A 14,068-nucleotide genomic window follows, 5' to 3' on the forward strand; every position below is an offset into this window, starting at 1 on the left:
TACTCAAGTGTGAATTTATGTCAATTTTCTTGCTCAATCTGCCGTTTACACGATATCTTGCAATATTAATAGCATGCATCAGTAAATTAACTAACTTAATTTTGTATGATACTACGTGGTTTGTTATAATAAATATTTACTATCACTATTAATTTCTTCATTTTGCGCCGTTTTCGTCATCACTACCATCATCGTTGCCCAAGCATTCGTCTACAAACGTCTTCTGTTCCGTCCAGCTGATTGGAGATGCTACCCTTTTTGAAGTTCTTTTCAACAAGAGGGAGTGATATGTGTTCTCAAGCACGAATCCAATGACAATATCATGACACAGAAACTTATCACACTTGAACTTGATTCTGACACATGTACTGCTAATCCAAACACAATTTGACAATGTTTTTGTTTTTAACTTTATTTATATTCTGTAATGAGTCCGAATTGTAACGTTTTTGTTAAGTCACACTCCAAAATATAATTTTTATTTTATTTAAAGCTTCATGTTGCTGTGAAAAATTCAATTAACACACTCTAATTTGAAACTAATAGCATATAAATAAAACATCATTTCGAGTAATTTTAATGATCCTTTGATTTTTCATAGCAACATATAGCTTTAAAATGTATGTTTATCAAAACTTTAAATTTTGAGTTGTTTCTCTTTTGAACTGGGTCATCAATATAATAGTTTTCATGAAGGTATTACCACAGTTTAGTATATACAGTCACGAAGCTCAATACGTAGGGAATATGCATCCATAGATAGTTGCTAACCACTAGGATCGCTACTATCGCCTCATCACAGACAATGCGAAATAGTACCAGCACAGTCTATTGTTCCTAGCACCCTCACAACTCAAGGTTCGTGACTGTATATACTAGACTGTGGTATTACTACAGTAGAATCCCTCTTATCAGGCACCAAAGGGACCAGACTAGTTTTGGATGTAAGATTTTGCCGGATAATTGAATTAATACCGGTACCGGTATATACAAAAAAAAAAAGGTTCGTATTTCATGGAGCCAAATGTTGAAACTGCAGCCATGTGAAGCTTATTACTCTATCACTTGCTCATAACTGAATAAACATAAAAACTGTGTGGATTTTCCTTATTAAAACACTTCACACAACACAAATAATACACTAATTCCAGATTCGAAAATTCACTGAAAATTGAAGTTTGTGCGATCTTCCAGGAAATAACGACCGTTTTGTTGTAATAATTAAAAAAAAATATTTATTTGAAAAAACGAAGTCTGTTACATAACTGAAGCTTCTTTTACTTCTCTACATAATCACCACCTACATTTAAACATTTGTCGTATCTCTTCACTAGCTTTAGAATTCCCGTGTTATACTCCTCTGCCGCCAGTTCATTAAGCCAGGTGTTCACTGTCTTCTTCAACTCTTCATCACTTCCAAAACGTGTACCACCCAGAAAGTCTTTCAGCTTAGTGAAAAGGTGAAAATCGCTAGGAGCAAGGTCTGGACTATAGGGCGGATGATCAAAGATTTCCCAACAGAATTGATCCAGCAATTCTCGAGTTGAAGCAGCAGTGTGCGGGCGGGCGTTGTCGTGAAGAAGCACAATTCCTCTCGAAAGCATTCCTCGCCTCTTGTTTTGGATGGCTCGCCGTAGTTTTCGTAAAGTCTCACAATAACGATTTGCATTGATCGTAGTGCCTTTTGGCATGAAATCCAGCAAAAGAACACCTTTGCGATCCCAAAAGACAGTAGCCATGACTTTTTGTGTTGAGAGAGTCTGTTTGAATTTTGAGTTTCTTGGGTGATGAGGGATGATGCCACTGACGTGATTGGCGCTTGGTCTCTGGGGTGTTGTGAGACGCCCAGGTCTCATCACCAGTCACAATTTGATCAAGAAAGGCGTCTCCATCTGTGTGATATCGCATCAAGAATGTCAATGCTGAGGCCATTCTCTGAGTTTTGTGTTGGTCACTCAGTTGCCGTGGAACCCACCGTGCACAGATTTTGTGGTAGCCAAGATGTTGCGACAGAATTTCAACAAGCAAAGAACGAGAAATGTCAGGAAAGGCAATATGCAATTCGTCGAGTGATGTGCGCCTGTCTTGCAAGATTCTGTCGTTCACTTTAGTCTTCAGGTCTTCTGTGATGAGTGATGGGCGTCCGGGTCGAGTTTCATCGTGGACATTTGTTCGCCCATTGTTGAACATTTTGCACCATTTTCTCACATTTCCTTCATTCATTACAGTTCCTTCAATTGCCGGTAAATTTCTGCAGGTTTCAAATGTCGGGCATTCAAAATCGAATCACACTCCTCACCTCACAGTCAGTGGGATTATCAATCACGTCGTTCATTTTGAAGTAACACAAAATGCACAATGGCGACTTGTTGCAACCAGTACTCACAACATTATGAGAACACATGTTAAGGAAGCCAGTTGACCTTCAAACAAGGAAGGGGAGTCAGCTGCGTGGCGGGTATGTGCGAAAGGTCGTTATTTCCTGGATCCCCCTCATAGCAACACTGATGGTCCGAACATAACTAAATAAACATAAAAACTGTGTGGATTTTCTATATTAAAACACATCACACAACAATAATACACTAATTTTAGGTTCAAATATTAATTAAAAATGAAAGTTCGTGCGAACTTCCTAATGTGGCAAAACTGGCGGCCCAGACTGTGGCAATGTGGCAGATTCAATATTTTCTTTTAGTCCAGCCAAAAGTGCAGTTGTTTTGGTATTGCTGGTTATTTGAGTACCGGTTACGAGGGATTTTACTGTATAACCATTTCATCAATTCTACTGATTGAAGGTAAAACATATGAAAACAAAACATGAATAAGAAAAAAATATAGTTTTTATTTTGTTTATATTTCTTTGTACAAATTAACTACTGTTGGAAACTGTTATTTACTAATGCAAACTTCATAAGCAATAGATTAATATTATTTTTACAACAATGAACTTCAAAACATAGTGCAATTTCAAATAAAATACATGTTTTAGATCATATTAAAAGGCACTTTTAACAATTCAACATAAAAAAATGTGCTACTTTTGGCACAATTTATCATTCACACACAAATTTCACGACATTCCGTCAGTCATACAGTGGATATTATGTGCATATGCACAAAGGATAAAATCAAATGGAAAATTAATCATGAAAGTAAAATAAGCAGTAATATTAGCAGATTTCTAACAATAAATCTAAATTTAACAATGACGAGGACCTATAACGTAAACTTCAAGCTCGCAAGGTCCACAACATTGGAGGACCTGGGCCTTCAGGGTTCCTGCAAGAGTTTTATTAAAATATTTCTCAAAATACCCTAAGAAAATTATAATTTTTCTATGCTACTGGTGAAAGAATATTTTTCTAGTACACTAGGGATTAAAAGAATTTCTAATTATTCAATATGTATCGTACTTAATTATAAAACTGACAACAGACAATAGAAGTCTTCTATTCAAGCAGTTTAAAAGAGCTGTGGTTTTATTTTTGTGCATACAGTATACCTAAATACGTGTATGGGAACCTACAATGTTTTAATGAATCGTATGGGGAAGAGGAAATTCTGTCCATATGGCGTATGGTGCCAAAGTTTTGTAAATGGGGATCTAGATTTTTACACAGAGATCTGTAGGCCTACTGATCTTAGATTCTCACATGCTGTTCCTATGATTACCTTACTTGATGTTTATGATCATAAATGTCCATCACTACAGCGCTGGAATCCAGAGCCATAATTATATTATTGAAAAACACAGAAGTACTGCTGATACATTCCAAGATTCGTCAAGGCAAGTGTGCATCTACTGTGACGGCTTCATGGGATATTCTTTAAATCAAGCTTGTTTCGAAATTATGGAAAGATAAATCAAAACAATAATTCTTTACTTCTTCTTATATTAAAAGATTCTAAGTAACGATTAGCAAGTCTGACCGTGAAACAAGCGAGACTGGATTCAATTCCTAGTTGCGATAAGTTGAGGTTTCTTTCGAGGTTTTTCCACAAACCCATTAACAGCAAATGCAACTATCGCAGTTGATGAAGCGTCGTAAAATATAGGGAAATATAGGGTAGACCAGGTAATTGTAAACACTTTTCACTGATTTCAAATATATTTCAACATTACACAACTCTCAGTAACGGTAAGCATGACAAAGAAACATTGTATTATTTTTAGATCTTTCTTTTCCCTGAAAATGGGTTTTAAATTATAAGGTTGACTTTTTTTCATCTTTTAATTCCTAGTTTACATTTACCCCACCTGTTTACATTTACCCCTTTGAGAGGGGGGTAATTGTAAACACCAATTTTCACACCGGCTATAAGACACTGAACATTTTTTGTTCTGTTTCAGAAGAAAGACCTGTATTCCTCCCAACTCCAATTTTGGTCACTGGTACAGTTCGTCCCTTTAACCTATGATACATGACGATATAGGAACTCAGTACCTCTCCTGAGCTTCACGATAACTGTAGTTACTATTATTCACAAATGTGACAACCCTCTCTAAATCCTCTACAGTGTAGTTGGGTGAGGGTCTCTTTTATTACTAAAAAGTATCAAATCTAACCATAGTAAAACATGTTTACGATTACCTCCAATCAATTAAAACTATGGGGCAAATGTAAACACGTCATAATTTAATGAACTGAGGTTATGGGAGATCTCAAAACCATTGTAATAAATGTTAACTACCACACATTACTCATAAAAACAACATATTCTTAAAAAATAGCACTGTACGTTTACTTACAATGCCAAAAATGAAGGTGAAGCAAATTCTTTCTCAAGTTTTTTTGTAGACTCTTACAAAACATTCGTTCACAACGAAGCAGTTACTTCTATTTGGCGCCAAACTGCTTTGTAGGTTAGCCAACATGTTAATTTAAGTATTCCCCCGAATTAAAATTTTTATATTGACAGTTTTGTATTTCTCACAGCATTTGTTTACAATTACCCTCATCTACCCTATATTAAAAGAGCCATTACATGACAGTCGGTGAGGTAGAGAAAAGAGAGTAAAATATATTTCAAGGGAGAAAAATAAATAGTATGGAGTATGGTCAAGAAAAAAATTACCATAACAGCACTGGTTCTAACTCTAATAAAAATCTAAAATTGTCCTACTTCGGATGGACCAACTGCTAGTTAGTTACACCAGTCTAGTATATACAGCCACGAAGTTCAATACGTAGTAAATATGCAAACATTAGATAGTTGCTCACCACTAGGATCGCCTCATTACAGGCAATGCAAAATAGTACCGTCACAGTCTATTGTTTCTAGCACCCTCAAAACTCAAGCTTCGTGACTGTACAGACGTGGACAAATTATTAACAAAATTGACGATTTTTATGATAATTCTATTTACAAAATTTGACTTTTCAATTTAGACTAAAGTTAACAATTTTCCTTATTTCTATCATTACAGTAGATAGAAATATGCAAAAATGTCAAATGTAGGCTATTCTAAATTGAAGACTCAAATTTTATAAAAAATATATAATAAAATCTTCAATTTTGCTAATAATTTGTAAATATTCAAAAATGTCAACTGCAGTCTAAAGTTAAGAGTCAAATTTTGTAAAAATATATAATAAAAATTTTCAGTTTTGCTAATAATTTGGAAATATTCAAAATGTCACCTGTAGTCCAAATTGAAGAGTCGAATTTTTAAAAATAATACAAAAAATCTTCACTTTTGCTAATAATTTGTAAATATGCAGAAATATCAATTGTAGTCTAAATTGAAGAGTCTAATTTTGTAAAAATATACAATACAAATCTTCAATTTTTCTAATAATTTGGATATACGCAAAGATGTCAACTGTAGTGTAAATTGAAGAATCATATTTTTTTTTAATTTATAATAATGATCTCCAATTTTGCTAATAATTTGTCCATGTCTGTATATAGTAGACTGTGGTTACACTATATCAGCGAATAAGGGCAATATAAATAATGTAATGAGAGTATAATTATTATAAATCAGCAGCAAAACTGCAAAAATGTGCTGATTTACTATGACTTATAATAACTTCTAATGCTAATATTCCACTCTACCAAATAATGGTAAACTGTTACTTTCTCTATAAATGTGTCTCTAAATATAATATTTTCTTTACAATTAAAATTAGTATTGTAACACTAGGTAAAGGTAAAGTCATCTCATATTACAGGCCATGAAGACCTAACAATGTAGTGTGAGGTTAAGGTTCCCGTTTGTCATTGTAATGCTATAATATGTCATTAAATCAATTGATTTACGAACCAAGCACACAAATAATATTATTACTGTACTCTTTAAATTAAACTAACAAGGGGATGGGAGAGAGAAGACAAAAGGGCAACCAAGAGAATAACATACAAAAATATGATATTCATACCTTATGCATTCAAAATTATCTCAAGTATTACTGCTGATTTATTTTCTATTTGCCACCCACAGGAGTGAAAACTTCATAGTCAATAACTGAAAAATTATAATCTCCCATTAGAATACTGCAAGAAGCATTATCCCCGTCGTAGGAATGAGGAAGATTTGAGTAGCTGTCCATGTTGGTATTGCAGTTGCTCGCTATCAGGAGATCTGCTCCTGCTCCAAATATAGGTCCACAACTGTAAGTAAACAAGAATGTTTCCAAAGGAATATTATTAACTAGCCATACTCGTGCGCTCCGCTGCACCTGTCAGAAATAAATATAAAGTAATTACATAATTAAATTAGGATGTCTGATCCAGGGAACATTCGTGTTTGATAGAAGGATAAATCGTTTAATATGTTACTTAATTTAAAATGTATTTAAATAATTAAAATGCGGTCTTTTTGGTCCAGAGAGCAATCATCTGGTGCAACGACAATTCCTTTAACATGTTTGTTAATTGTTATTACATGCAACCATAGTTTAATGAAGGTTGACATATCATTTAGTTTTAATGTTATATTACTTGCTATATGTTTCAGAAGTTACTGTAATAACATTGTAGAACTATGTCCATCTAGAGAAACTACAATTTCCACTGGTGAAATAATAATTAAACAATTAATTAGCTTCCGATATTACTTCATACAAACACAGAAACATTCTCTTAGGCTATGTTTAATAGCTTTCGATTGTTGTTGTCCAAGGCCCCTTATAGACGAAGTCATTTGTTTTTATTTCAGTATAGCACCTTAGATGGTGTTGTTATTGTAATTTTAAAACTCATTTATCTCATTAAATATCAGTCTTATCAAAATTTTGTATAGAATAAAACTTATCGGAAATTATTTTTAAAGAAACTTTTGTTATGTAATATTTTTCATGAAAATCAATAATGAGTGATATATTTGGATTTATTTAATTCAGGCCCCCTTATAACCCCCCTTTTAAATAAAGTATTTTGAATCCCATATAGCCTAAAATCTAAGTTACAACGAACTTAATTTATATTCCAATTTTCATATAAATCGGTTCACCCATTATCGCGTGAATAGGTAACAAACATCCAGACAGACAGACAGACATACAAACAAAAATTTAAAAAAAGCGATTTTCGGTTTCAGGATGGTTAATTATACATGTTAACACCAATTATTTTTGGAAAATAGAAAATTACCAGAATAATTTTGGCTACAAATTTATTATTAGTATAGATTACTTAATTATTAACTTTAGGAACCATAGTAGCTCAGTTGATATATCAACAGACTGTGAATTCGAAGGTACCGAGTTTGTGTCAGAATGGTCATCATGACTTTCAGAATGGCTCTAGGGTGCATTCAGCCTTCTGTCAAATTGAGTACCAATTCTTTCCAGGGATAAAAAGGTGGACGGAGCATGATGCTGATCACATCACCACTTTCTCATCCTGAGGTTAAGACGATGTGCTACTAAAATAATAGAATTTTTACAAATTTTATCATTTTTTTTATTTTCGTGCTAAAAATGTACGGTTTCATGAAAATGTTATCTCCGTATCTTAATTATAAGTATACTTTTATATAATTGGTAGAAGTTGTGTTAATGTACGAGTTATGTGTAACAAAACTTTAAATTTAATTATCTCAAAAAAGAAATTTTCTACATTTTCAATGAAAAACTTATCAGATTACCAGGAAACAATTGGCATTCATACAGTCCTCTCTGTCGATTGAAAACTCAAAAAAAGTTTCATATCTATGGTTCAAGAATTAAAACAGAAAATCAATAACCCGAATTTAAAAGAAAACTTACAAATTAAACCAAACCCTTTAACTCTATTAAATATAGAATATAATCTAAATTTAACAGAAGAAATACTGAAAACAGAAGTAAACGCTGAAATAATGAAACAATTATCTTTAGAGACAATTAATATTAGGTACCCCTCCACAAAACTGGCTTCATTTATACACCGACGGATCCTTGATCTCCAGAGAACAAGGTGCCGGTACAGGTGTTACGTGCTGTCTCTTCTCACTTTGTAGATCTCTTGGATATGGAACAACAAGTTTTGATGGAGAAATCGTTGCAATAAGTGAAATTCTCAGGAATCTTCTATGCCACATCAATAAATTTAAGAATGCAGTTATATTGTCAGACTCCAAAGCAGCTATTTTATCAATAGTCTCTAAACACACACCTTCATCTCAAACAGCAGAAATGACTAAAATGCTCTCTCAATTAATATCACTCAATAAAAGAATTGTTTTCCAATGGATACCATCCCATTGTGGAATCCTGGGAAACGAGAATGCGGATGCATTAGCAAAGAAGGGCAGCACTGCTACTTACAGACCTGTTACTAAATCTACGTATTACTCTGTGAAAAGATTTATTAAATCTACATACTTAGACTTCAACAAACAAAATTTGATAACACAATATCAAGGGAAAAAATGGAACTCTCTGCATCATAATCCACAGTTAATTCCCGATTTACCACGAAAATCGTCTGTAGCTGAATTTAGATTGGCAACAGGCCATGATTGTTTGGCCAAACACCTGCATAGAATTGGAATATATCAGTCCCCTAACTGCCCATTGTGCAACTCAAACCAAAAAATGGATTCGGAACACCTCAAAATCTGTGCTTCAGTGGCTGATTATGATAATATCTTTGAAAAATATTGGAGTGCAAGAGGTTAAATGACTTTATTGTCAAATGCCTGGCATTAGAAAACAACAACATTTTCAGAGACAATTTTCTCTCTTCCACACTTCCCACTTCGTCGTTTTCTTGTTAAACTAACCAGATTTTGAGGACAACAATAAATTTTCCCACCAAGAAATTAACATAAATAGCTACATGGAAGGCGAAAACTAACGAATCTTAGCGGATAAGCCTAAAGTACTGTCGATAATCGAATACTCTTGATAGTTTATACTACTGCTGCATAGTACATACTTTGTAGTAATAGTATCAGGTTTATGCATACAAAACGAAGTATTTACTTCTACTTCAAGTATTTTCTACAGTCAAAGCAAAAGGTAATACTACAACTTTATGCATTCCACCCATTGAATTCATGACTGCTTATGTTCAAAGAGTTTTCATTAATTAGCTTTGAAAATTTATATAATTATACTTACTCTGGATGGTAACAAATAGCAAACATTTTCTTCACAATGTCATACTTAGTTGGGGGCATATCTTGATTGTTACTCAGTGTGAAAAGAAAAGCCTTTTCTGATGGGATGTAGTGCCCCTTAGTATTTGTCTTTCCCCATGGAACATCACTGAATCCTCCACAGATCTCACCTCGGGCTCCCTGAAGTTACAGAACAAAAAATATGAGAATACTTCAGATTGTACCTTAGCTAAAGGAAACTTTTTTTTCCCTTCCGAAATGCTCTCTTGAACCACACAGTTTTTCCCTCCATACCTCGTAACATAAGTGGAGCGTTAATTTTAATTTATTCAAGTATGAGCGTTTGAATGGGAATATAATACAGTTTTCAAGATGACATTTTGTCAAAAAATGTCACGTAAATACGGTACAATGTGTGTTCATTGTTAAGATTGGTCAGCTTTGAAATTCCTGGAAATTCGAAGCTGCCAATTCTTGTCTCCGCACTGCTAGCATCAGCTTCACAGCAACTGCACCTAACACCCCTCTAAACTGAAAATATTTGTAAAGTAGACTCAACCTGATATGACGAGAAGGTTGCCGATTGGTTTTTGAATTCCAGTGAGGGGAAGAAAGAGGAAGTGTATTTGTAACTGACTTTGTTATGTAAAATAATCACATGTTATTAATTATTAATGCTATTTCAGATGCAATTAAATACCATTTCATTTATATCTTTTTCTTAATTATACTTTTTTTCTTCAGACCCCGTAAAAAAATATAAATAAAGTTTCACTGTATAACATGAGCTTATGCTGGCAACAAACATCATAATTTTAAACATGGAAATAATTAAAAAATCACGATTTTAAATTTAAATAACGGAAGATACAAGTATTCCAAAAGTATCTTCTGACAGCAGAAATAAGAATTAATTTAGCATACACCTGCAACAACTTCTACATAGGACAGACAGGCAGATCATTTCAACCACGTCCAAAAAACACATCACAGCCATAACAAAACTACAAAACACGTCCACATATGCAGAACACATCACAAATGCTAACCATACCTACAGAGACATAAACACAGACATGGAAATTCTACATATTCAACCAAAAAGCCAGAAACTAAACACACTAGAACAATACGAAATATATATACACACAAAAACACATCCAAATGCAATTTTCAACACACAACTCAATTTCAGAACATACACACTCTTTGACTCCACATTACACTACACAAACACACTCCCACAGGAAACACAAACAAAAGGCGCCAAGACCAGCACCAACCAGTTCTGAAGATGGCCCATAACAGGCTGAAACATGTTAACCAGGTACAATAAAATTTAACACGAAAAAGATATATAATACATATTCGGAAATTAATTTAGTATCTTCTGACAAACACATTTGTTTATCTTGGGTGTGAGAGATAGTGGAACAGCAGAAAATGAAAAAGCGGATGAACTGGCGAAAAGTGCTGCTGTTTCAAACTTGAATTTCAGTCATACTCTGTGCCTTTATTCATATGCGAAAAGAAAAATAAATGAGCACATAGTGAATAGATGGAACAATTAGTGGCTATGCAGCATAAAAGAGTCAGTTACGGGAGAAATTTTTTTTCCATGGGTCGACACCCACTTAAACAGTAACAAAAGTATACCGGATTTCATATTATGTAATACAATTTTTGTCGGGTCATGGAAAATTTGGCTCTTATTTCGAAAGATTTATATTAGGCTACATCAGGAAAATGGCTGTATTTGTGACGAATGGCAAATTGTAGGCCACCTTCTGTTTCATTGTCCGGTTTTCAAAAATATGATGCCAATATAGTCTGACATTTACACTATTGTAATGTAATATATCTATATATATTCATAGCATGGTGCGTCCTCAGGTTGCGAATAGAGGAGACAGCCTCCAGATATGGAGGGTAGCTGCGAATATATTGAATAAGCATTTGTGGACAGTCGATAAGGAGTGGTCTTCCATCTTGGGGGTTGGGCGAAGGGCTAACAACCCATCACCGTAAAAAAGAGCTTGTTATGAAACTCCAACATAAGCTCAGAATGGGACTGATTCTTTGGCGTGATCACAGCAAAGGAATAAGATGATGTCTGTTATGAGATTTGGTACTTGGCATGTCACAAGTCTTTATAGAACAGAAGCAAAAGAACTAGCTAGATAGAGAATAGACTTTGTGGGAGTACAGGAGGTTATGTTAGATGAGAATGGCATATCACCGTTAGGAGATTACTTCTTCTACTATGAGGAAGGAAACAATAATCACCAATTAGGAACAGGATTCTTTATTCATTTATTTTTTTATTTTAGTAGGTTATTTTACGACGCTTTATCAACAGCTTAGGTTATTTAGCGTCTAAATGAGATGAAGGTGATAATGCCGGTGAAATGAGTCCGGGGTCCAACAGTGAAAGTTACCCACCATTTGCTCATACTGAGTTGAGGGAAAACCCCGGAAAAAACCTCAACCAGGTAACTTGCCCCAACCAGGAATCGAACCCGGGCCACCTGGTTTCGCGGCTAGATGCGCTAACCGTTACTCCACAGGTGTGGACTCTTTATTCATAAAAGAATAAAATCAGCAGTATAAAAAGGTCGAATTGAACAGTGACAGGTTATCATATTTAGTACTTATGGATAGATGGTGCGATATCATAGTTATAAATGCTCACGCCCCTACAGACAAAAAGCAAACATTTGAGATGGGCAGGTCATGTAGCATGTGTGGGTGAAACGTAGATGGGAGGATCATATTAAAATGGATTTGAGGGAGATGGGATATGATGGTAGGGATTGGATTAATCTCGTTCAGGATAGGGCTTATATGAGGGCAGCAATGAACCTCCAGGTTCCTTAAAAGTAATTCGTAAGTAAGTAATGTAATATATAACAAACCACTACTCAATGTTTTCAGAAAAACATGTTGCTACAAAGAGTTGTATAATTTTGTATGTTATATATTTAAGAACTTGCAATTATTTCAACTATAGTAGATATGTGTTAATTTTACGAAGCGTAGACTGGGTTATCCAAGTTAAATGTATTCTTGTTATAATAATTTAAACTATAATTCTATAACTATAACCCTAATGTATTTTCTGGTAAAATAGGGTTTAAGTAAATATATATTGAAATAAAATAAAGTATCTGAGGCACTGCAAGGCCATGGATTCTATAAATCACTTACCATAGCAATTACATATGTTGGAGCTACTCCATCGCAGTGTCTGTGAAAGGATTCAGCAGAATATCCATGGCTTGATGCACGGTACACCAGCCTCCAAACTTGTTTTGAACATCCATACCATGTATTCAGGACACGCTGGTAACAAGTTTTCTCCTGAAATGCAAGCATAACAGTATTGTACTATTTTGTTTCAGTTACTGATCTAATAAACCAAAACTTTTAGAAGATGTAACATCACTTGACCAAATGTCAAAAGTGATCCTTCTGAAAGCTGTGGAATTTATAATGCATAGTAGCCTCTTTTTAGCTTATCAAAACTCTTTACCATTTCCATCTACAGGAAGAAACAGACAAATAAAGTGCAAGATATAGCCATTTTTAAGGTTCACATTTCAGTTGCTAAATACATTTAAATTTTTCCTTGACTTTCCAGTTCTTGTAGATTGGAAAAGTGCCTTTTGTTATTAAAAATTTATCACACATGACGTTTTCACCCAATAAATAATCATGCTTTTACATGAATTGAATATCTATGTATCTTCGTAGTGTATCCAGCTATTTGCTGACAACACGTGTTCCACTATGTTTCACTATGAATTTCCTCTTCTTACAAATGAAGGGTAAAAAGCACGATGCTGGTTGTATATTTCAGCAGCCACATTCCAAAGATGAGGTGTATTCAGTATATATTGGAGAGAATTGTCCAAGGTTACAGGGATTGCAGATTTTAGATTAGTTCTATGGATGTTTCTGACAGGGCAGTTTAAGAGGATATGTTCCAAATCTTCTTCGTTATTGCTGCACCAGCAACAACTACTAGAATCAACAAGATTAAAGCAGTGAAGATACTTCTGAGTGATAATATGGCCTGTCCTGGCTCTTGCCAAGAAAGTTTGTATGTGTCTGGGAATGTTGCAGAACATTTGTAAATCATTAGGTTTCTTTTGAATGTTTTGAAGTACTTGGCCTTTATCAGAAGAAAGCCATAATTCGACCCATAAATTTGTTAAATGAGAATTAACTGCAGAATATGCGCTGGTTAAAGAAGTTATTTGCATAGGTTTGGGCCCCAAAGATGTTGTCTGTTTAGCAATATTATCTACAATCTCATTTCCATTAATGCCGCAATGACCAGGTATCCATTGGAATACTATTTCTTTTTGAAGATTTAGTTTATTTAATATTTTTTGTATAGAGCTTGTGATTTGTGCATAGGACGTTGCAGTATATTTCATGATATTTAAAATAGCTCCCATCGAGTCACTGAAAATGCATACAAGTATATCAGATAAGGTAGAGACAAGTAAA

General features: G+C 34.2%; 1 protein-coding gene across 1 annotated transcript in view; it reads right to left on the reverse strand.

Moving 5' to 3' along the window:
- Positions 1-2,838: 2,838 nt before the first annotated feature.
- The window catches only part of LOC138713719 (serine-enriched protein), a 300,616-nt gene continuing 289,386 nt past the window's right edge, over positions 2,839-14,068 (reverse strand). Inside the window, exons 8-10 of the mRNA XM_069846030.1 lie at positions 12,761-12,913; positions 9,555-9,733; positions 2,839-6,618 (exon numbers count right to left, since the gene is read on the reverse strand). Of these exons, the coding sequence (XP_069702131.1) occupies positions 6,432-6,618; positions 9,555-9,733; positions 12,761-12,913 (519 nt within the window). The 3' untranslated portion in view covers positions 2,839-6,431. The remainder of the gene's footprint in view (positions 6,619-9,554; positions 9,734-12,760; positions 12,914-14,068) is intronic.

This window comes from Periplaneta americana, chromosome 14, assembly GCF_040183065.1.
Source record: "Periplaneta americana isolate PAMFEO1 chromosome 14, P.americana_PAMFEO1_priV1, whole genome shotgun sequence".
Classification (NCBI taxonomy): domain Eukaryota; kingdom Metazoa; phylum Arthropoda; class Insecta; order Blattodea; family Blattidae; genus Periplaneta; species Periplaneta americana.